Here is a 24,497-nt window from a genome sequence, read left to right as displayed (position 1 = left end):
CTTTAAGCAGAATAGACAGAAATATAGCAGATTTTTAGCTACAGAGACTTAATTAAAATTTCATCCAACAGCTCAGGGCGAACGAGCTACCATTTCAAGGCTAAGGGGTAGAATGTCTACCAGTTTAAGAGACCTGTAATTTACTGGGAATAAATTCATCCTAGACTCAGGCTGGTTGAATTTTAATTACAGTGTAGTTTGTTTAAACAGCTGTCAATTTGTGAGACCCCTCTACAGGTCTGTCTCTCAGTTGTAAGAACACCCTTCTGTTGAAATGGTGTAGTCCATGCTTGGCAGTAAACCTCCAGCGAGGAGCAGACTGCAGGTGTGGGGGATGGGTGTTGGCGCTGTGTGTCTGGCTGTGGACTTAGGCTCTGACTGTGTAGTCCTAGCTTTAGTTCTCATCAATCAGTGTGACTTAGACTGTGGACACATTCAGAGATTGTTCTAGGTGTGATAGGCTACTTTAAGAGCTAGAAACACAGCGGTAAGATTTATTAGTTCAGCTGTCAACTAAGAATTTTGTTTGTTTATATACCGTAAGGAAGCCAAGGCTAACCTTATTTTGCATCAAGATGTTTCTTTTGATTAACATATGTGGCCTTTTTTGATCTATGATACAAACCTCTCTCTGTAGCGCATGGCTAAAGAATAATCACCATGTGCATGCTTGATTCACATGGAACCTTCTGGCTCTGCCCTCCCCCTCCTAGTTTTCTTCCCCTTTTTCCTTTTAGCCTGCTGTCGCTGCTCTTCGCTTTTGCACAACAAGAGCAAATCACGCGTACAATACTTGGGCAGTAGTAGGCTAGGGAGCAGTGGTTTTAGACTGCTGCTTTGCAGTTTAATCATGTTATTTTAATACTTTGTCAGAAATGGTCATTATAATTAATCTGTAATTTACTTATCTTGGATAGATCTTATAAGATGAAACGGAAATCAGTCAAGTGGTTGACAAATGTTTAGTAACATTTTTTACCCCAAAATAACTAATAAATATTTCAGTAATATTAGAGAAAATTTCATTTAAGTATATTTCGCTACAAAAGCGCTCCGAGGTACATAGAGAAAGACACAAACGGATGCACGCAAGGGAATGTCACAAAAAGGAAAAAATAATCTGCTGCATTCTCCCTCCACGTTTCCTGTCTTTGAGTTTGCAGCACAAATAAAATGCCTGATCCTATGGGAGAGCGTAAAATAAAACTGGTTGGGTAGTAATTTTTACCTGATGTGATTAGATTACGACTTCTGTATACAGTGTTTGATCTGCAGTTGCAAACCGACTTTATTCTCGCTCAAATTAAAGCATTTGAGTTCAAATTGGTATTCTGTGATGGCACAAAAAAAACTGTTTTTGGGAAATGACTCTCTTTCAGACACTAGACGATTTTTCAGGTGTATCTCAATAAGTTAGCAGTTGACATCAAAAGTGAAAGTTTTACATGAATTCATCATACAGTGAGTGATATATTTTAGGTGTTTAGATCTGGTAATTTTGCCGACGCCTTACAGTTGATAAAAAAAACACCATTGTAGTTCTTGGGGAATTGTAATATTACAATTAAAATAACTTTAATGCAGAAATGCCCTGCTATGACTTACACAATCATAGGGAAGAAGGTTGATATCATCCACAAATATGGTAAGCTAGAGCAAGGGCTGCATCCAAGCATAATTATAGAAAGTTTAGTGGAAGAAAAAAGTGTAGTTATTAAAAAAGTACACAAAAAACAGATGTAGCAGCATCTTAAGTGGATTTTGTCATATTCAAACGTTTAGGGGATATTCACAATGTCCAGACTCTAGGTGGTGTCACCACATGCAGATACATCCAAGATACGGGTTACCCTTTACATTGCTTGTATTAAGTCCCATCTGAACGAGAGATTACAATAAAAGTCTGTTTGAATTGAATTACAGAAATCCACAAACCTTTCGTAGATATTCTAATTGACTGAGTTGCACCTGTATGTGAATTATCCTCCTTTCAAGAAATACTTGAGTACAAATTCCTAATAATCAGTCATAACAGATTGATTCTAAACATATACATCTATACATCTATTAAACAGTTTCAAATCAGTCATAATGCTTGTGTTTTCTAAACATGCTGATTTGTTCAGATTGTCAGATTGAGGCGGAGTGTCCTTTTACATGTTAGTCTGGCACAAAGTGAACAGCCTGACTGACGCGGTTTCCCTTTCACAGCAATAGGCCAGTCAGGTTTAACAGTGGACTGAGTCACGTGTTCATAAGTTGTGATCGAGAAAGAAATTTGTTAGATAAAAAGGAAAGTGATGTCATTAATCGCTTTTTAGACTTTTTTTGTAATCTCAATAAAATGTAATATCCGCTGGAACTGCAAATCAGATGATTTTAGTCAAGTTGATTGGCAAGGTCAAAATCACTGGAAGCTGATCAAAATAATTTTTAGTGTGTGGTGGGAATCAACACGGGTCACTTTGATTACTAGGAATCAGCGGAATCAGTTTGACATAACCAATAAACCCCTTTAAAAAAGAAAAAGAAAAATTGCGTCCGACACGCACTGAAGACTTCAGCTAAACCGAAATAAAGGTTTTACTTTTTTTGTGACAGACAGGCATCATTTCCCAGCGGCTCGGTGCTGCTGAAGCTAACGCTCTATTGGAAGCTGTGGCAGGCTGGAGAAGCTCCGTGTTGCTACGCACAGCAAACCGGGTGGCCATTTTGAGTCTCAGTGAATCCAGATGCCAGCAGTCAGGGTGGGGGAAGGGTAGAGCGTCCGCTCTGCGCAGTGTAGTTGGAATGCAGTGTCTGCCCTCAATAGCTGGTTGATTTTATTTTTGTCCACACTGCATTTAGCCTTCTAGGATAATTCCTTGCATTATATCCATTATTGGTAATTGTTTATTTTAATAGTTTAGTTTATCAGAATTAAACAGGAACTTGCTCTGTGTCCCAGTCCCAAGCAAGTCTGTGTCATGTTTACAGTTGGATACACTGGTTGAAGCACCTAAAACCATCTGAATAGGAAATAAAATGTTCTATTTCCTTCCTCTGCTATTTCTTGTTTTACACTAATAGGTCTAGTACAGCTTGGGGTCAAATAAGCAGGAATATTTAAACAGATGTTACAGGTCAACATTCATGTGGTCTCTCACAACAACAATCTCTAAAGCAGGAGTTTAGTTAATCAAAAATAACATGCAAAGATAACAGTATTTGCTTTAATCCTGTTTGGCTGTTTTTGTGGGCGGAGTCAGTAATCTGATCTGCTTTTGCTTGTGCTTGGCATGCTGTTCGCAGCAACACTGGTGGCCATTTTGTGTTTCTACAGTGGCAGACAGAGAGGAGGGGGGTTGGGCAATAAATGCACAGCTAGTTTTGTTGTTGTTGTTCGCAAAACGAGTGTTCTTAGTGAAGATGAGAAATTACAAGAAGACAAATTAAAGTATTTTTTAAATGGAAAGCTCAGATTCATCGTATTCATCCAGCGTGTTTATTTCTGAGTCTTCAACATATTAGTAAATGGGTTTAAGAATAAACTAATCTTGACACTGAATTGTGACATTTTAATGCACCAAGTTATCTGCCTATGAGAAGTTTAAAATTAGTATCTTTGATCCTGTTCGTAGAAAGGATCCACCCTCTTGCTGGAATGGTTCAGCCTGTTTAACACCAACCCCTCCCTGCTGTTTGAGAGGCTGGGCAGATAGAGACTCCTCAGTGTGGCAGGCTTTGCTTTGGGGGTTTTTCTTCCCCACTTACTGCAACTAGCCTCCAACTGTGTGGCTAATATGCATCAGTTGTTACTTGCACATGTAAGGAATGCTGAGAGAATGAGTGGAAAAATATGCTAATGTGCAAGGAAATGATTTAAATAGACCTCTTAGGAGGTTTGATGCTACCTGTTTGGTTTAATCTAGAGATTAGGTGTGTTCCTTCATGGTGTGTGTGAAAGCAGTCAAATTAAACTGAAAGTCATTAAAAGCAGTCAAATTGCCCATTTTAGTGCTGTGTTGCTTTTTTTTTCTTCTTTTCCCCTTCGCTTTTGTCTGTCACGCCCCTCCCCCACTCGTTTTCCCGCCTCCCCCATAAGAGTGGTACAGTCCATGTTTGAGCAAGAGAGGCTGTTCCAGAGACACACAGGCTGTGTGTGTAAGAGACAGAAAGGGTGGGAGGACTGTGAGAGCTGGGGGGGCAGTTGCTTCTAGATTAGGTGTTGTGTGCCTCTGCAATTTAGCGACGGCCGTGCACTGTTAGCTATGCTTCAACTTGGGTGATTTTTCCGTTGCTGTGTCAAATTGAAAGTGGTTTATGTTTTTTCTCTTCCATTTCTATGACACATTAAGAGAATTATTAGAAGGGTCAGAATGTAAATTATTGTTGGGAAATTGTTGGTTCTTTGTTGTTGATAAAATAAAGCACATTCCGATTAGGTAATTTACTAAAAAGAAAGTTCTTAGAATAATTTTCAGCGATCCACCCTGTTCTGAAAGACTCGGAAGGCCTAATAGTTTGAAAATTTGGTGATTTTTTTCTGCTTTGTGGTTGGAATATTTGGATTGATGCAAAAGGCATTTAGAGAACAAAACTGGTTGTGGAAGGAACCAGAAACCAAAGTCCTCAGTTCCATTGTTATTTGTCAAGTCTAAACATAGTGAACTGAATTTAGCACTAAAGGAAAGAGCCCTCCCTAATTCTTGAGCACATCTTTGTATTTTTATACTTAAATATCTAAATCACCAAAGCTTCCAGATTTGGAAAAAAAAATAAATTTACAAAGTCCTGCTGCTGCTGGTTGGAGAGAGAGAAAAAGACACCACTTAAATTTTATCATATTTTCGAAAGATAACTCTGCCAGACAATGAACGGTTTGAGCTTCTCTAAAAGTCTGTCCCTTTGACATTAGCTGTAATCTGTAAGAGACCTTTGAGATCAAATTGCCATCTGACTAAGGTTCTCTGTAGTCCAAACAGAGACCGTCGGTGGAGTGACAGAACTAGGCTGAGGCTAACATAATTAGTACTCAGTACAGTGGCAACATGTGCTCACTTTATAGCACATAGTACTTTAGCTGATCTCTTTGTAATTATGCAGCGCAGTGAGGCATTATTTGTTCCAAGGACTTCTTTTCATTTTTAATTGCATAAGAAAAATGAATGCAGCTCCGTCTTCCGTCCAGTGAAAGATCATTTAAACACACTCAAAATTTACAGTGATATCAATGTCTTTGTCATAACGGTAGCAGGTTTTACAGTGATTTTCTTGACCTATTTACTCATGAAATTACAGTTGACTGTTGATTCTTTAAAAGACAAATAAAGGACAAACAGTCACCCCTCCCTCTTCTAGCCTTTTTTGTCAGAGTGGTACAGTCCAGGCTGGGTGTTATTTCCATACTGCGCACTATTTAGTGCTAGAGGTGGGGGATGGGTGTTGCTATGCAACGGGCTGTGCAGTGTACTTCCCCTCTGTCTGCGCACCGCTAGCAATGGCTGTAAGTGATAATCACCAGTGTGCACTTTAAAGTGCAGCAAACACAATATTCAGGTATTTTTTATACCTGCAAGTGTATGATTCAGTTATAGCAAGTGACAAAAAAAAAAAGTAAAAGATTATTCAACTTATGCTGTATGAAGTTATGCGGCATGTCACAGAAAGCACTGGAGAAGAAAGTTTTGTGTCTGTTTGAAGGGATTTGGTGATACCCAGAATGCGCTCACTTTGACTACACACCCTTGTGGAGAACACACCCCTGCTAGGAGCAACATGAACTGGTCCCAGCTGAGCCCCTCCCCCTTTCTTTTATATTCTGGGGCCGCCATCTCAGCTGCTCCCAGCTCATACAATCAGCAAATAATATGGAGGGCCCTTTCCCACACATCCTGCGGAAGGTTGCCATTTCTTTTTTCAAGCATGCTTTACATTTCTGCCTCATTGAAACTGATTTGTTCTTCCTGTTTTAAGGTTCATGTTTTAGCTAAACCTTTAGAGTATTCTCTAGTAAGATTTTTTAAAAAAGGTTTATACTTAAAGTTTGTACTTTGTTTTTGCAGAAACCAAAGTGTTCAGATTATGTGTTTTATTTTTATTTTTCTTCGAATTATTGTTCTTGGGAATTTCCTAAGTAGATGCCGTCACTTAGCATATTCCTGCTGCATATGAATTATATTATGGTGTATATGATGTTGTATGTGTAATAAACCTACAGGTGGGGGGTGGGTGGGGTCACATGGCAACTTTTACAGAGCTCATTAAAAATGTCTGCCTAAACTGGATGAACTTGATGACCTATTGAACAGCTTTGGATGTTTAGTGAAATTGCTGGTTGCTTTTGTTGCTACTGCTATACTTGCATTCCTCTTCTTCACCCTCACAAATCTGTGACCTCAGTTCCTGTGCGGTTTCTGTGTGTAAAACTTGAAAATGTAGGACTTCCCTCTAAACAATGTACTAAATGACTTCCATTTGCATTAGTATTATGGAATGGTACTTGTGAATACAGTAATCAGTTACTTACTTTATTACAAACAGTGAGAAATGTTGGATCCCATAAACTACAAGATAATAAAAATAGGTAGTAGCTGAGTTGCTACAAAGTTTAATTCTCTTTCATAACTGTTTTGAATGTGTAACAAGTCACAACAAGCTAGGCACCAAACTGCAGAAAATCTGTACAAAAAGCAGATATGGACTGAGACATCAACTGGGTTGACCAAAGACAAAGTGATTGGACCTGAATGTTGACAAGCCAGTCAAAAACTAAAACTAAGTAAATAATATCGGTTACTTTACTACTACTGTGGATATCTTCTTGAAAGGAACCATAGGTACTTTTGAAAACCTCTACAAACTAGAGTTGGGCGTTCTGGCTTAAAAATAAAATCAAATTTTTTCTTCATACCAAGACTGGTTTCCAATTTTAATAAAAAACATTTTATTTTCAAAAACCTGGCTTTATTCTCAGTAATCTATTTTGGGAGATGACCTGAATTCAAAGTCCAGGTTAATACAAGCTGTAAAATGTGCTTGTGAAACAACATGGTAGGTCCTCGGTGGACTGACTTTACTCTGTGCTACGGAAACCCAAGGAATGAATTGGTAAAAAAAAAAAACAGAAAGAAAATTACAATTTCTCAAAAATGTAATTTTTATGAAAAGAAAATCTGGTTAGTTGATAAAATTTACTTATTCCCCTGCTCTACTATAAACATTAGAGAAGATACGGTTGATTCAGCAAGTCGTATTTTAATCGACTCAGATCGCACAGCTTGAGAATGAATGCCGACACTTGTAGCATCCTTACTCACTTATTTACTGCTGCACAATGTCACATTTTGAACGTGTACGCAACGTTACTTCAAGGCTGTAGACTGTTCATACTAACCTGATAGCAGGTACATTTAAATTATATGCACAATCATGTAAAGTTGATCTTAGCAAAAAGCAGTTAAAAGGATCAGGAGTGTAAATGTAGCTAAAGTTTGCCATTTTCAGTATCAGCTGTGTTAAAACTGAGGTCAGCACAGAGACAAGCTATTTAAAAGGATACTGTGCCTTTTAAATAGCCTGATATGTCTATGGTACACTGAAGCTGAGAGAGAGCAGGACTTAAAGCAGGGTAATAGGAAGGCTGGATGCAAAGTTTTATTTAAACTTTCAACCCATTTCTGCCACCAAGTAAGCTGGATTTAAGTGTTGGCAGCATTTTAATAAATCTTTTATTTTGGATTTGCACTCTCTGGGGAACTTGCACAGAAAGTGCAATGCTAGCAAACGGCTGATTCTAATCACTAACATAAGATGCTAAAATTGATATATTTCACACCCTCTTTGAGATCATGTACACAGCATCTCAGATTGTTGTCCCAAACAAGTAATTTTCTGTTTTACACAAAGTTACTACAACATATACTAAATGTTGCAGCACAAAGTACAAAAAAGAATGACAGTAGGGTAACAGAAGACCCTTTTGGGTTGAAGAAGACATTTTCATACCCTGCGTTTACAAGCTTACAACATAATGAAGGGTTTATTTTTTTCTATTAACACAAGAAGAGAATATCTTTCTTTGTCTCCACCTTTTATTGATGTCAGCGTTTGAGCTTTTCTAAATTGTAGTTGTTTATTAAAAAAGTTAAAAAAAAAATAGGAAAGGTCAGCATCCCTCTCTCATCTGCACTAAAACCTGATGTCAGACTGATGACTTTAGTTTAGCAAGTGAAACAAGAAGGAAAGGTTTACCAGCAAACCAAGCTATCTCGAAGGAAACATAACATGCTTTAACAATATTAACTTGCAATTAACATGTCTAACAATACAATCTGGTGATTTTTCTGGTTCATAAATAGCATGCAATAACTTTCTCACGTTTCTAACTTTATTATCTTTCCAAAGTATTGTTGCTGGTAAGGTTTTCTGATTACTACAGTAATTTTAGGGTTAATAGCCATGTCTCTAATGAATTTAAGAAAGGACTCGTACTAGCTACCAAAACAAGACGTTAAATGTTTTGAAAAATTATATTTCAGTTGTTTTCTTTCTGGTTGCTGATCCCTTCTGCTCAGCAAGGAAACTTTATTATACATGGTTACGCTGCAACCCAATCCATCTGACAGAGTCCTTTTTCAGCTAGCTACAGATTTCAGCTTAACAACGAACAGCAGAGCTGGCAGCCATTTTGAGTTTTTGCACTGAATCCAGGCTCGGTTATTGAGGCCGTAGGGTGGGGGAGGGGAGACAATACGCTCTGCGCAGTCTGCAATCAGATTGGAATGTGAAGTGGAACATTGATCATTCTTGCTATTTTACATCGCTGCATTTCTTAAAGGCTGATTATTTTTTGTCTTAAACATTGTTATTGTCTTAAGCAACAAAAAAATGCCTCATTTTTGAGGCAAAGATTTTATAATCATTGCAAGGAGTATGCTTCCAGTGGGAGAACAGAGCAGAGATGGTTTAGGGTGTTGAGCGTGTGCGCCAGCATCGTGCGCTGGTGCTTTACAGTGTAAAGTATACACTCAGTCCTAGTACTTTTCCACATACATAGAGCTGCCTGCAAAGGTGCAGAAGGCTAAATCAAACATTGTTTGACTGTAGCGGCGTCACATGACCAAGTCTGCTGCAGTCCTACAGATCAGCAATGCAGAAACGGTAAAGCTAACCAACTTTACACAGAAAATGATCATCAGAGCCAGCTTTTAAACCTTATTCCCGCCCCGAAGCCAACAGAAACCTTTAGCTCTGCTGTTGATTCCATCACATTGAACGCAGTTTTTTGATTATTTAAATACGGGAAGAAAAGTCAGCATTTGATGATTATGTCTCAACTCTCAACATAGAGATAAGCCTTGTCTGGTGTTTGACCAAATAAGAAAGTTGGTCATTATTAATAAAATGTTTTTTGTTTTTAAAGCATCTCTTTGCTGCATCTCAGCAGAACAACTCTTTATATAGATGTTGTATTGACCTTTATCTGTGTGCTACGTTGTTAGAAGCTCTAAATACTTTAATACATCTCTTTAGGATCCTGATGGATAATTTTATTCAGCGGAGCTAAATTTAGGCTTACATTCTAATTTGTTTGATATGTTTGTTGCTAAGAAAATCACTTAAAGAATCTTTTTTTTTCCGTTCAGGTTGTCGACAAAGCTGGTGTTAAATCCATGACCAAGAACCTTTTGGTTTGAAGGTGAGTCCCAGATTAAAAATCTAATTTATTTTGTTAGTATTGCTATTTTTGCAGCAATTTCCTTCATCACATATATTTGAATGTAAATCTAATGAAAAAAAGAGCTCTGTTATATAGGCTCTTAATATGGAGATTTAGAGCAATTCTACAACTAGCCTTCGTTGTACCGTGTGTGGGGAAACAAAAACCTTGTACGGAAAGCCTTCCATGTTTTGCATAACCTCTGCTGCTGCAAGGACTGCCCCAGTTAGTCCGCTCTGATTGGCTGAGGATTCCACCAATAGCTGAAGGGGGGGATGGAAGGAAGCCTGAGCTACAGCTGCTGTTTCAACTCCTGGATCCGGGCTTAGGTAAACAGGAAGTTGATAGCCCAATCCAAACAAAATTAGGATTTTAGACTTATTTTTTCTTTTTTTTTGTTGATAGACTCAAAAAAGAGGCTCTTACTTACTGAGATGCTACTTTTGGTTCTGTCTCTAAAACAGTGACAGTGTGGATCAGATTTTAAGAATCTGCCTGATTTTACTTGAAAACTGAGAAATCATCTGCTGAATACTGTTTGTTTATTCCGAACTGACTGGTTCTCAGAGCTGTGAAGGAACCCTCTAGAAAAGAGCAAACAAGAAGGTAGAAGAGCTCCACAGTGACCTCTAGTGTTTTGGATCAGGCTCTACAGCTGTCAGGGCGTAGCGTACAGACTCCTGGGCGGAACTGACCGGTCCAGCCTCTGATCTATTCTTGTCACCTTACAGGAAGAAATGGAAGTTGTGACAGAGGAAAAAAAGAAAATTTTTCGTGCCAGGAAAACCATGAAGATTAGTGATCGTCTGCAACTGGAAAGCCTTCACAGCACTTTACTGAACTCTGCTCCGGGTCTGTCCGGCCCGTCCCCACCACCGCTGGTGAATGGCACGCATAAGGAAGACGGGCAAAAGGTTGGCGACAAGGAGCAAAACAGTTCCTCTGACCCCAACTCTCCTCAGGCGGCTTCCCCCGCCACTCCTGGATCCCTGAGTTCGCCGGCGCCCTTTCTGTCCCTGAATCTGTCACCCTCCCCGGGCTCTTCCCAAAGTCCCAACCCGCAGGAAGAAGCTACGTCTCAGTCGTCGCTACCACCCTCAGAACCCCACGATGCAAAGAAGATGGACAATGAAGAGAAGAGAAGCTCTTCACCGTCCCCACAAAGCGAGTCTGAAGTACCGGTGTCTGCAGAACATAGGGAGCAAGAGAAGGAAGACACTGATGTGATTCCAGTAGATGAAACAGAGGTAAATGCTCTGAAATCATTGACATTTAAAACACTTTATCAAATATTTAGCTAAATTTAATGGTGACTTTAAATTTAACCATTAATATATTGAATTCATTCATTGTTCATATTCTCATTCAGGAGAAAATGGCTGCACCAGAGGAACCAGTTGAGGAAAAGGACTCTGACAAACGCTCTCCTGAACCATCTGCACTGTCTGAATGTATAGAACCAATGGACGAAGAAAACGACTCAGCAAATATAGATTCTGAGGAATCCTCGTCCACAGCGAAACATGAAAAACCTCCTTCCCCCAGTGAGGCACCCTCCGATTCTTCAACACATCTCCCTGCGTCTGGTGAGGACAAACGACCAACAGCTGAAAGCAAAGAGGAAGACAGTAACAAAACCTCTGTTGAGAAAGACTCAAATGAGGAGAAAAAAATGGAGGTGAACTCAGTGAAAGTGGAGTTCAAAAAGGAAGAAGGTGATGCTGGACAAGAGAAAGGACCAACTCGACCATCATCCACCCCACCTTGTAACACAGGTATAGAACAGCAAATCATAACAGCTCCTTCTATTCCTCCCATATAAGACAAATAGATCTGAAGTAAAACTGCCATAAGTGTCACCTTAGACAAATAACATTCTGGGACAAGCATGCCTTGCAAAAGTTATTTTTGTGTGTGTGTTGCATGTTTGTGAAGTGAAAGATTTGGTTTTCAAAGTTTTTTTTCAAAATATTTTGCTGCAAAGTTTGGGTTCATTTTTTGGGGGGTATGTTTCAACTAGCTTTGCATCTACGGTTTGGATGTAGAACAACAACTGAGCCAAACAGGGTCATTACCAGTGTGTCTTTGTTTCACTCACAGATCAAGGGCAGAAGAGCTCAAACTCGGGACTGAAGCGCACTTTATCAGAGGGAAATGAAAACGATGCAGTGACTGTGAAGAGAGAAGGGAAGAGGCCCAAGGTTGAACACGAGGAGCTGGAGGCCCAACTGGAGCTCAAAATCACAGCAAAAGCTGGCAGCCAGCAAAAACTGGAAAAGGTTTGTTTTCTGCATCTCTTGGGCTGGCAAAAAGATTTCTCATGTTCATGACAAATAAACTTACAGATTATTTATTTCCTTTCTCAGATCATCCAACAGCTTGTGAATGAGCGTCTGAAGATCTTGGAGCTGACAATCTTTGACAAACATTTCCAGGAGTTAAAGGACAGAGTAGACAAAATCGACTGTGCCACTAAACACCAAACTGCCATCAACTCACTCCAAGTAAGTAAACGGGAAGTCTTCCGCTTGAAGAAAGTCTACAGCCTTGTAACACCGTAAGAAATTGAACTTTTTTATTTATTTCTTTAAGAGCAAGATCGCTCGACTGGCCAAAAAGTTTGGAGAAGCAAATCAGGTGTCAGAAAACAAAAGAAAACAGGAGGTGAGATGGGATTTTCTGCCTTATTGTTTTGTATTTGTGTGATTGTTTGTCATACTTTAAAGTTTACATATTTAAAGTATGTCAACTTTAAATATGGTTGACATATTTAAAGTTGTAGTGAGATCATGCCATAAGACAGGGTCTGTGTAATTATTATTTTTTTTTCAAATGGCAACGTGAGCAATTGATTGTTATAAGGGGCTGGATGAACACTGCTGTTCCAAAAATGTTGCTATATAACCTGTAAATAGGATTTTAATCAAATTCTCCCAAAAGTAGGAAGAAAACTGCTACATTAAGGCTGTTAGAACATTCTCCCCAAGTAGAACCCCTTTCAGTTAATAAATAATTAAAATATGGCTGGACAATATTAGAAAATTGTAGTGTTGCTACTTCCAACTCATCTTGTGTATCATAGATAAGATAAGATAAGATAAATCTTTATTGTCATTGTCACAAGGACAACGAAATTCATAATTACCATCATATGTCTTTTGTCGCCAACTAGTTAAATATCATATTGGTATTTAGGCTGCACAATATTAGAACATCTTGTAACAGCGATAATATTAAATATTGCGATATTATTTGCAGTACATGCCCATTTTCTTCTTTTTTCATCTGTGCTTCCTGCTGTTGACATTTTGGGTGACATCATTTGTGTTCAGTGAGCAACTCCTACTTTGAGATTCTGCCCACCTTCACATTAGGAAATAAAATGCAAGTTCATAGCACTAAGAATATATTAGCCAACAATTAATGTGGGAAGAATACTTAACTTATTTACTCTACATTCATCCATAAATCTTGTGGTTGCCACTGTAATTTGAGATTTGGTCATTTGTAGGGGTGCACCGATCTATTGGCCAGCCGATTTCCTTAATCTTGGGAGATCAGTTGATTGGTCGATGCTTACATGTGATGCTGATCTTATCCATTTCGGCAAAGGTCTAAAAATCAACCACTGTCCTCTTCTGCTCTCCCTTGAGAGAGGTATGACTGATACACCGGCCCACTAGGTCATGCCTGCACGCCTTCAGTAAATAGTCACCCCAACTCAGCAACTTTTTTGCTATCTTTAGCAACATTTTAGACAAGAAAATTTGATATCAGGCAAAATCGGAATCGGCAAGTCAGGCTTTTCAAAGATCAACATTCGGCCAGAAAACTGAAATCAGTGCACTCCTAGTAATTTGTGTGGGTTTTTTTTGGTTTTTTTTCTTCTTTGCCAACTTAGACTCACTTCTGGTTTGTGACTCAGCACTTAAGTAACCAACCTTTGATGCCATGCTGCACTAACTATAGCTAGTTTTTTTTAGTATATCTTACATTTGTTTGGTTTTGCTTCCTTTATTCTTCATAGCTACTTTTTAGTCCTTTGAAGCCTGAGGTGTTACTAGGGTGTGACATTGAACAAAACAATTCAGGGCCACAAAAGGAATTTGTCACTCAAATTTCAGTCTTTCCCACAAAATTAACTTAAAAAAAATCAGCCTTTGAATGAACTTCAAAACGTTCTTGTTACCTCAACCTATCAGCAGAGCATCTAAAATTTCTAGGTCTGACCTAAAAGATAACTGTTTGATTTCCACAGGCATTTGCTGCTGCTACTGCTGCCGCCGCTGCTACTGCTGCTGCCAAGGCTGCAACTGTAACAAACAACTCCCAAGTTCAGCGGTAAGTACCTGCTCACCAAGTGTAGCTGCTGTTAATTTACAAAACGAATGTAGCTTCTCAAATTTATAACGGTTATTTTTACAAGTCGACAGCAAACTCACATTTTCAAGCCTTTATCATCATGTGACTGAATATTTCCGCAGCAGCTGTGTTTTGTACATATACATTGTCTGTGATATTTTGTGTGACTAGAATTTGGCTTTTGTAAGAACGTGACAATACCGGACTGAAGCCAGTACTACACAGGAGACCGTGCAGAGCGCCATCCGATGACATTGTCCCGGGTTGCTAAGTGTAACCAGTAAAAGTGAACATAAAGCTAACGGACAGAAAAATTAAATCCTCCTTTCCTGTCAGGATCAGCTTTAGAGCACTTCCTAGTACTTGCTAGGAATAAACCCACACCCCATGCCCGGGTGTTTTGCACCTTTTGTCCTGAGTCTTGTGACGTTCTGCAATGTGATAACCTGAGCGTTTCTTCAGGAAGTGCAGAGTGTAGTTAAAACTGCACCTCTCCTCCCAACAGCGTGCTCCGTGGGCAGACAGTTGAGGCGCCCAGAGAGGGAGGGGCGCCCTCTCTTGGCAGGACTCCTGTACTGCCTGTCAAGAAGGAGAAAGAAGAGCTGGAAATTAAGGAGGAGAAGGAGCCAGACATGGCACGCCATACCGCCATGGCAAGAATGCTGGCAGAACACAGTGAGGGAAGATGCAGAGCTGATGTAAAGCTCCGCACAATTTCGTCTCAGTTGGAGAGAGTACTTTATCACAACTGCCAGAGAAGCTCAGGGAATCCCAGACCTGACCGCTATGCGTCCTACATATTCCGGTACTTGGTGCCATATGACGTCTACTGTGACTGGGTTGCAAAGGTCAATTATGTTGGACTGATGGGCAAGGAGGCTCTGCCCAGAAACCTGAGGAGGACAATAAGGATGTACATCGACCGTCGTTTTCCGTTCCTGTCCACTGACAGGTGGAGAGAGATCCGAGACGCCATCAATGAAATACTCAGAGTAAAGAGGAGACCAGATTTTTTTCGCGAATATGACGACAGTACTCCTTTGCTCTTTTGACACAGTGAAGTGAAAACATTCTGGGACAATTGTCAATGATCAACCTAGAGCACATAAAACACTTTATTTAGACGAATCACTAACATGTTGACACGGACTCCTGGTGGCTTTACATCATTTGAAAAAAAAACCTGATGCTGTAATGTAGAATTAAACCTGAACTTTGCCTGTGAGCTGGAGTCTATCTGCAAGATATGAAAAGATGACTGTGAATAAAATTATTTGTCCCCACCACCACACAGTTAGTCGTCATCCTGTCAGTGGACATACTTGGCTTCTTAATCCTAAGCATGAGCAATCTTTCTGAACAGGCCAGTCCGGACCTCTGTTGAAGTCAAGCAGACTACAGCAGCTGTTGGTTCATCCAGCACCGCTGGTAAGTAAAACGTTTTAAAATTATTCACATAACTTCAACTTGACCTTATTTTGTTCAGTTCCAACCTTAAAATTATGAAGTGGAAGTGAAAGGATGGATCTGAAAAGTATGGCACATTTGTATTCAGCACCCCATGTAGAGTTAGTTAAATACCAGAGACAAAGTACACATAAAATGTCTTAATTTTTGGGGGAGTTTGCGCAGCATTCACTTTATATAACATGTTGTTAGCTGCACTGGTTCCAATCACTGTGCTACTTTGAAGTTGTGGTGAGGAAATTGCATTCTTTTTCAAAATATTCCACTTTTGGCCAAGTTACTCCTCAGGTGTGTTCTGAAACTCCACAAGATCTGAAGTTAGACAAACAGAAAACATCCATGAGTTTATGTACTGAGTGCATGTTTTTTGTATGTGTTTGTACTACACAAACTATGTGAGCAAGTCAGGATCACTAGTTTACTGTTTGTTAAACTACTTCGTATAGAATTGGCTTTAACAAAGCTGACGTGGAGCAACCGATTCCCAGAATGCACTGTGACGTGACACTTGTGGGCATTCTCTATAGATTAAACATTAACCCTCGATTAAAACCCCTACACAACTTTCTTCCTGACATATCTTCTATGTTGCTTAGGGGCACTACACTTTAGATTTTAATTTGCAAAGCATTTTAAAAACCATGAAACACTTTGATTCAACTTCAGAATGATGCACTGCAGTGCCCTGGGTTGAAGTTTGTGGTTGACAAAATGAATGTGTTAAGGATTAACAAAATAACCAAATTACAGAGTATATCAAAGTTTCCATGGCTCTTTTTTACTCATCCGCTTGATTTTTTTCTAATTTGTCAATGCAGTGGTTCCAATCGCTGCTCCTCTGACGGTTTCTACAGCGCCCACAGCTTCCGCCTCAGCCCTAGCCCCAGCTTCCACCACCACCACCACCCTAGTCCCACAGGGCTCAATCCTGCAGCTGATCACCTCCAGCTCTGCCTCCACTTTGGCAACAGGCATCACCACTCAAAGCCAACCGGGCACTCTGGTGCTGAAAACAACACCTGGGAGCGGCATGGTGACTGCAGGCCAGCCGCTGGTCATCCAGCTGCCTCTGTCGGTCAACGGCCAAACAGGAACTCTTGTCAACTTCCCCGTCTCCTCTTTGGCTGCAGCCACTTCCCTGAACAAGGCCAAAACCACTCCGTCCACCACCACCTTCATCCTCAAGCCTTCTCCTGCAGCTAACACAGCATCAGCCCCCACCTCTACAGCTGCCGCCCTTCCCACTCTGCAGGCTTCTTCCGGGCAGGTAGCCACAACGCAAATCTCCCTAGCCCGAGCCGTGTATCAAGGTGGAGCGGGAAGAATAACCACACCCAACGCCGGGGTGTCTGTGACCACCGTCAGAGCCCCGGCTCAGTCTGTGTCTGTGGCTGGCGCTGTGTCTTCAGCCTCGTCACCTGCAACCTCAGGGCCAGCAGCGACGGGCTCCACTGCACCAGGAACACCACAAGGGACGTCTCTCACATCCAAGACAGGTGAGGAAATTGTAAGATTAGTGGGACAATGCTCACTTCCTCTTCTCTTAATTACACATCTTCATCAGCAATGTTCTATTCTGCTTAGACAACCAAGCTTCTGTACCCACTCCATCTAAAGCAGCTGCACCTCCCCCTCCAGCAAGACCTAAAGGCTCCGTCATTGACCTCACCGAGGATGACGACGATGTACAAGGTACAAAGGAGCGTTTTTCTCATTTAAAAACTGATTTGGAATCATTTTTGTTTTTTCATTGACTCAACTATCATGCCTCCTGTGTTATTCAGTGACAGGAGTGAAGACTGCCCAAGGTGCAACGCCCTCCTCTGGCCCCCGACCTAACCCAGTCATCAGCATTCCCAACAGTAAGCAACAAATTACAACGAGCATACATTTATTTTCTATTTTAAAACTTAACAATGCCGGCCCATATTTTTCTCACCTATGGTAAAGATGAGTGAAAAGCCTTCAAAGAAGTTAATATTTTATTGTGGTTACAACATCTGAGAAAAATCCACCATCTGCTACTCTGGTAATGTGTTGTTAATCCTCATTTCTGTAAAATTAAGGGTAACGTGAACAGACAGAGGAATCTTTAACTCTAGAAAGGCTGTGACGGTGCTTTTGACTGCTTTACAATTTGCATGTTGAATTACTTTATCAATGCAAAGCATATAAATCCTTGCTGGTCCCTGATGTTTCTGAAAAGCTATGTAAATATTCAGAATTAAATGGATTTCATATTTAGTGTGCAAAAGACAAATGAAATACAGTCGTTTCTACCTGTTTTGGCCACCGTCGGCCATTTTGCGCTGGTATATTTTGGATTTTCCTGGGAAAGATAAAAATAGAAGGTGGGAAATATGACAGCCGTCTGTCAAAGAGCATCTCCAGGGGTTTGTTCTTCTAATTTTTTGTTTCTTTTATGTCTGAAACTATAAAAGAAGATAGAAAATTATACAAAGGTATAAAACAGTCCCTCCAGTTTTTTACGATTCAGCAATTCAAAAAACAAAATTAACACATCACTGTATTTTTTGCAGAAATGGCCTAAATCATTGTTCTTTGTGTCATTTCTTTGGGTTTGTTTTAAATATAATGGACATGGATGCAGACAAGAAATTGAGAAAGGTGCAGAAAAAGTTTAAAGGGAAAGAAGGAGATGAAAGTAGAGGAGAGAAAGAAGCATGGACAACATTGGGTTCAAGTTACTGCTAACTCCCACCTGCAGGTGGCAGTATTTTTTGCTTCTAATACACTGCTGCTTCAGCTTAATTTGATGTAATGTTATAATCTGCTTTATTGCGGATAACAAAAATCAAGCAATTAAATTTTTTAAAAAATACACATTTCTTTGTATTTTTTTGTAACTACATCGAAATGAAGATTTTACAAGATGTTTGAGGAAAAATATCACAAAATTTCTTGCAAATATTTCTAAAGTCGCAGTACAAAATCTGTAATTTATGAACACAAAAACAATCGGAAAATCCAGGAGGGACTGATAAAAGAAATATGACCATAGAAATGGTGTTGGAAAGACTGTACATGGACAGCTACAATTCTGATGGACAATCTGACCTGGAGGAGGAATCTGACGATATCTACGATTCCTGATTCCTGGGTGGATGAAAACTCCTCATCTTCAGAGATTGAGTCAGAGGACGACTCAAGCAAAAGGAGACCAATAATCTTTTCTGACCATCCCACAAAGGCAATTATAAAAGCTGAAATGTCAGGTGAGCTTTCCTAAGCTGGGTTAATTGCAGGCACTTTGTTGGCTAAATCATCAGGTTGATGAATCATGATAATGCTATAGCGCAGGCCTGAATTTCGCATGGCAATCTTATTTATTGCCAATTTATTTTCATCATAGGGCACACTGAACCAGTTTCCACACCTGATGCCAACACGAAAGCCAGCCTACTGGCGGTGCTGAAGGTGGAAAATATAAAGGAGGAGTCTGTGTGGACTGCTGAGCATCCAGGGAATTGGAAGAGTGAAAATGTCCTCAGTGAAGCCACTGGCCCCACTCTCTACGCAAAGCACAGCATCAATAGTGCGCTCACTGCTTTCCTGTGCATTATTGACCCAAGCATGCTAAAGCACATCAGGAAGTGTACTGTGACTGAAGCTCATCAACATCCAAGTAACAGATCGTGGGACATGACTATGTCTGTACTGAAAGCCTTTATCGGCATCCTGTATATCCGTGGAGCTAAGGGAACAAAATATATGGACTTGGGCAGTCTCTGGTCAGAGAAATGGGGCTTCATGTTTTTCAGGGAAACAATGTCCAGAGACAGGTTCAAAGACATTATGAGGTTTCTCAGTTTCAATCAGAATAAAAATCAATGTTCACGACTGATGAAAGACAGGATCTCAGCTACCTGGAACATGTTTGTGAAGAACTGTATTGCTTGTTACAATCCCGATGCCAACATCATCATTGAAGAGCAGCTTTTCCCCACCAAGGCCAAGTGTAAATTTATAAAGTACATGGCAAACAAGCCTTGTAAATTTGGAATCAAATTTTGGCTGGCAGTGGACGTCGAGTCAAAATACATGCTGAATGGGGCTCCTTATCTGGGAGAGGAGGAAATGCTTCTTGACGAGGAAGTAGCTGTGAATCTGTTGGAGCCATTCATGAGGAAGGGAAGAAACATCAACACCGATGGTTTCTTCACCTCTCTAAAACTGGCTACCATCTTGGAGCCCAGGAAGATCCGCAGAAGTGCCTGTAGTCTCAGTACTGTGAACCCGGATTTTATTGATGGGCTGAAGGCAAAACCAGAGTCTGTGCAATATGACAAAAACACAAAATACGGTGAGGACATTCTGGATCACATGGCAAGGAAATACTCAGTAAAGCGTGGTACACAGAGATGGTATGTTGCTGTGTTTTACAACATACTGGACCTTGCGGGAATAAATGCTCACATTCTGTTCCAGCAGTGCACTGGCATCCAGATCCCACGGCGCAGGTTTCTGCAGCAGCTAGGGGAGGAGCGTTGTGCAGAGTTTATAGAGGCGAGACGAAACCCAAAGAGGGTTGAGCAAAGTGAAAGTCTTAGACTTTTGGACTTAAAAGTGCCCAAAAGCCTTAGAAGGAAGCAGTGCCAAGTGCGGAAATACTGCAGTAAAAATAAAACCGCTAACATTTGCAACAAATGCTTTAAATCCGTGTTTGGGAGTTGCGCCAGGCGAACAGTGGTGATCTGCTCTCTCTGCGAATGATAAATGATTTCATTAGCTTCATTGTAAATAGTGTACATAGTTCTTGTGTTCATTGTTCTTTTTCTACTTTTGACATCAAATTTGTGTTCTGCCACTTTATTTCATACTTTTCAAATGTTTACTGTTTACAAATATCTTTGCAGTATGTAGTCATTTTGTTTAGATTTTTGATAAGTCAACAAAAATTGCTTGTAGTAGGTGAATGTTGATGATCGATGCAAGTAAAAGCTTAATGCTCAATTAAACTTTGTCTATTGAATGAAAAGTCTGTTTTGGGGTTATTTCAGTTTGAAAAAACATTTATTATTTTAGTAGTAAACTTACAAGGTCAACAAACTGAGATTAAAATGACTGCTCGAGGCTTTTGTGTTAACTATTACTGTTTGCATAATTTCTCTAGTCAAGATAATCCAGAGTCCCAGATTCTCTTTTCTTCTCTTGACTCCTCTTGCCAATATATATATATATATATATTTTTTTTAATCTATCAGTGACCTGAGCCTGGGATAAACAGGACTATAACCTCTGCACATATTTTGCCCGCTCTACCAACTGAGCCACCCAGCAATCCCACAAAGCAATGCATTCTTAAAACAAATCTCGGTTAATACATATGCGCAAATGAAAATTCATTTTTAGTTTTCATTCCGCTTCAGTAATACTTCAACAGGGGCACCAGTAAATGTGGCCGGTTCTGTATGCAAACCAGTTCTTAAGGGTTTACAAGAGTAACTGACTGGCCCAAACCATTAAGATTTGAAATATTTAATAAATTCACATTTATACTTTGTTTTTGTGGTATTTAATTGATGCCTATGATATAATTTATGTTTATTACCGTTTCACAGGTACAGGACCAAGATCATCCCCAAAAACCAATCAGAACTCAACAAGCAATCCCCAGATAACAGTGCATCACCGCCCCCCACAGGTGAATATATGAAGCTTCCTTAATATATTTGATTCAGATGTATTTATAATGCTGTACTTTCTTCCACTCTAAAGCAGTTATTACTGTATAAGATAGGTTGAGCCATTAATTAGAAGTACTGCGATTCACATTTTCTCAGTAATTATGTATTAAGAGGTGTTTGGGATTAGTGGAAAGCATGAAAGAAACTCACTGTAATATTTATTCATTTATGAAGGCATTTGTTTGCTTTTTGAAATTACAACCACTCTTCTCATTGCTCTCTTGTGAAGGAATCCTTGAAGTCCCGCACAGTAACCACTACAATGCCCCGTGGCCCCAGCTCGGCGCTCCCTCCTCTCCCTCCCGCTCCCGCTCCTCAGCGTTTGCCCCCAGAGGCAGAGCAGACGTCACCCCCCCAGCAACTTCAGCTAAAGTTAGTGCCGGGTCAGACCGGTATCGTGCTGTCCTGGAGCGTTGCAGAAACTGATCGCACCTGCGCGACTGTGGACAGCTATCACCTCTATGCCTTCCATCAAGACAACTCCAGTAGCAGTACGGCTCACCAGCACTGGAAGAAGATAGGGGAAGTGAACGCCCTTCCTCTGCCCATGGCTTGCACACTGACCCAGTTCCAGTCCGGCTCCACGTACTATTTTGCAGTTCGAGCCAAAGACATTTATGGGCGCTACGGTTCTTGCTGTGAACCTCAATGCACAAATGTTATCAGTTCCAGTTCAAGCTAAACCAATACAAAATAAAGACATTTTTTTCAGCTTCTACTTTTGATTTCTTTTTTTTCTGTTTTGTTTTAAGAGTTCATATATTGTAAGCTGAACAGACAGTATCTGTAAATATGTCTCCATAAAAAAACTGGACTCGGATAAATGAACTAGCAAACTGCTGGCTGTCTGATTCCCCTGTATGTGATGTATTCTTTTGTGATCTAAGCTGTTGTGTAAAAGACTGTATTATTTTTTGCCCTCTGCCAGGTCAGATATTTATGTTCACTCCTGCAACTCAGACCAAGACTGTTCTGTTTTTTTTTTTCCTCTTTCCTTTCTTCATGACAGGTGACAAGATTGTTCATTGTTCAACTCAATTGCACAAATACGTATAATTGTGTGGTAGAAACAGAATAATTTTTTTTAAGTTCTGTCTGGCAACCAGACTTTGAAAAACATAATAAAAAGTTTTATTAAAGTTTGGTCTCTATATTGTGATTTCTAGTTTGTAATCTGCAACAGTGACCTACAGAGATCATAGTGATATGATTCATACTCTTAGTTTAGAGGGCCCAACAGAGCCCAGTGCCCCTGCAGTAGTGATGTTACGTGATGTGCCGAGGCTTCGAGGCGTGTGTCGAGTAATGGAGGGGGCGTTTCCGTAAAGCGCGTATCGAAGCTTGCTTCATTTAGGGGAGGAGCCGAAAACGATGACGTCCGAAGCCTCGCTGCCCGGCTGTACCACGTGACTGTTTCGGGAAGTGGCTCAGAGTTTGGCGCGGGGTTTGACAGCTTTAGAAACCCCACAGGCTCCATTCATGTGGGTTGTTGTAGGCGAGTTGCGGTCAGTTGAGAGAGTGGATAGAGTTTTGATAGTTTGGATAGCAGAGTTTGGATAGTGGTTATTTAGTCTGAGACAGTTAGTTTGGTGTTTGGAGAGTTTAGGACAGACAGATAGATAGATAGATAGATAGAAGATTTAGGAGCGCGAGGACAGGATAGGAGTAGGATGGAGCCGGCGAGAAAGAGGAGGATTTCTCCTATGTGGGAACATTTTGATTTGATAAGCCCTAACAAGGTAAGGTGAACTGAACATTTGCAGATGCATTAGGTTTGCTTATGAGGAACTGTATTTTTCACTGTTTCTTATTATCTGTAAAGGTGAGGTGTTTATTGTGCTCCAAGGAGTTGGGGTACAATAATAACACCTCATCCATGTAGTGTCAAAAAAGAGAAATCGTTTGAAACCAAAAACTGTGGAGAAATTGTTGTTTCTTAATAAAAATGCATGAAATCATCCAAGTTACACAAGCATTAGCCTATTCACTACCCCCTCCCTAGTTCCACAGGCACTTTCACTGTCCTCTGCCTGATTAAGCCCATGCCATTTTTCTACAGAAAAACATTATTACACAACATGCCATATCACATGACACTACTATTTTGGGAATAATTACACACAGAGAATACATTCAAACAATATTTTATTATACACATATGTGTATACATAATTTATGTAGACAAATGATTTCGTCCTACACCTTTTGTGAAGTCATTCCCAAGAGCCATAATAGACAAAAATTCAATGCATCACACGTGTTAAGATACAGCTGGCTGTGATTATACACCTGGCCAGTAGGTGGTTTCGTGTGCACATGAAGCTTCAAGAAATGAACCCTTTCTCGAACCAGTTGGCTCAAGTGGTTCAATGCCTCATGAGGCTTCATCTCACCATCACTACCCTGCAGCACTGGCCCTGGAACTTGAGCTGAAGATATAGTTGTAACAGGCGTGGCAGTTGTGCCCTCTGTTCCCCGCACTTTTTTGTCGTTGCAACAACTGAATTCGTTAACATGCGGTAAAGTGTTTTATTGAGCCGTATTTAAACATATGAGCGCACATGCCATATCACTGGCTCTAATCTCGCCGGATGGAGGTGGTGCACTGCGGGTGGTAGATGATAATGTAAACGCTCAATAATTACCAATTAGTCCGTTACGTGGTAGCCTGATAAAAAACAGCCCCTAGTCTACGCTATCAGCTTTGTACAGACGGTCTGGGGTTATAAACTATTGAGAAACCATTGCTTCCTGGAGGTGTGGCCTGTTTTGAAAGTTTAAAATTTTACCCAATCTCTAACGTTCATTCGTGACGTATGTAATGCGCCAGTTCGGCGCTACGAAAGCATACCGGAAGTTGCCTGCGCTGTAAACCACCATCCCGCATTGCAAAGAGCTGAATGAGGCGGCTGTCAATGTTAATGTAATATTTGGAATTGTGTCCACCGTGGGCTGAACGGCTTCAATTCGGTTCACTTCCTCCGCTACCATTGCTAAAACTACAGGCAGACTACAATTCTAAAATAGCGCAGAAAATCGACGTAGTCGTTAACGACATCTCCTTCTGTTCGCTGATTGGTCCGGTAGAAAATTACCGGAGAGAATCCAAACGAAGGGGAGAAAGCCCAGAGTGTCCTCTGGCGATGTTTTTCGAGCGGATTTGCACAGAAAGGCAATGACTAGGCTTGCCTGTCCGTTGTGCAGCGGACAGGCAAGCCGTGACTCACCGACGGGAGACTTGCTGAGTGGGGCTGTATGGT

At 40.4% G+C, this 24,497-nt stretch overlaps 1 protein-coding gene across 3 annotated transcripts in view; it reads left to right on the top strand.

Moving 5' to 3' along the window:
- The window catches only part of atf7ip (activating transcription factor 7 interacting protein), a 31,396-nt gene extending 9,020 nt beyond the window's left edge, over positions 1-22,376 (top strand). For 2 of the 3 annotated variants that reach the window (XM_028017599.1, XM_028017598.1), the window contains exons 2-14: positions 9,627-9,679; positions 10,432-10,947; positions 11,070-11,475; positions 11,801-11,979; positions 12,067-12,204; positions 12,293-12,364; positions 13,959-14,041; positions 15,426-15,490; positions 16,348-17,025; positions 17,114-17,221; positions 17,314-17,391; positions 21,112-21,194; positions 21,467-22,376. In XM_028017599.1, the coding sequence (XP_027873400.1) occupies positions 10,438-10,947; positions 11,070-11,475; positions 11,801-11,979; positions 12,067-12,204; positions 12,293-12,364; positions 13,959-14,041; positions 15,426-15,490; positions 16,348-17,025; positions 17,114-17,221; positions 17,314-17,391; positions 21,112-21,194; positions 21,467-21,919 (2,853 nt within the window). In that variant the 5' untranslated portion in view covers positions 9,627-9,679; positions 10,432-10,437 and the 3' untranslated portion in view covers positions 21,920-22,376. Of the gene's footprint in view, positions 1-5,850; positions 5,883-9,626; positions 9,680-10,431; positions 10,948-11,069; positions 11,476-11,800; positions 11,980-12,066; positions 12,205-12,292; positions 12,365-13,958; positions 14,042-15,425; positions 15,491-16,347; positions 17,026-17,113; positions 17,222-17,313; positions 17,392-21,111; positions 21,195-21,466 lie in introns of those variants that run through there. The other variant, XM_028017601.1, reaches the window with a different exon arrangement.
- Positions 22,377-24,497: the final 2,121 nt, after the last annotated feature.

The sequence above is a fragment of the Xiphophorus couchianus genome, chromosome 5, assembly GCF_001444195.1.
Source record: "Xiphophorus couchianus chromosome 5, X_couchianus-1.0, whole genome shotgun sequence".
NCBI classification, from domain to species: Eukaryota; Metazoa; Chordata; class Actinopteri; order Cyprinodontiformes; family Poeciliidae; genus Xiphophorus; species Xiphophorus couchianus.
This window is presented reverse-complemented; position numbering and strand designations above follow the sequence as displayed.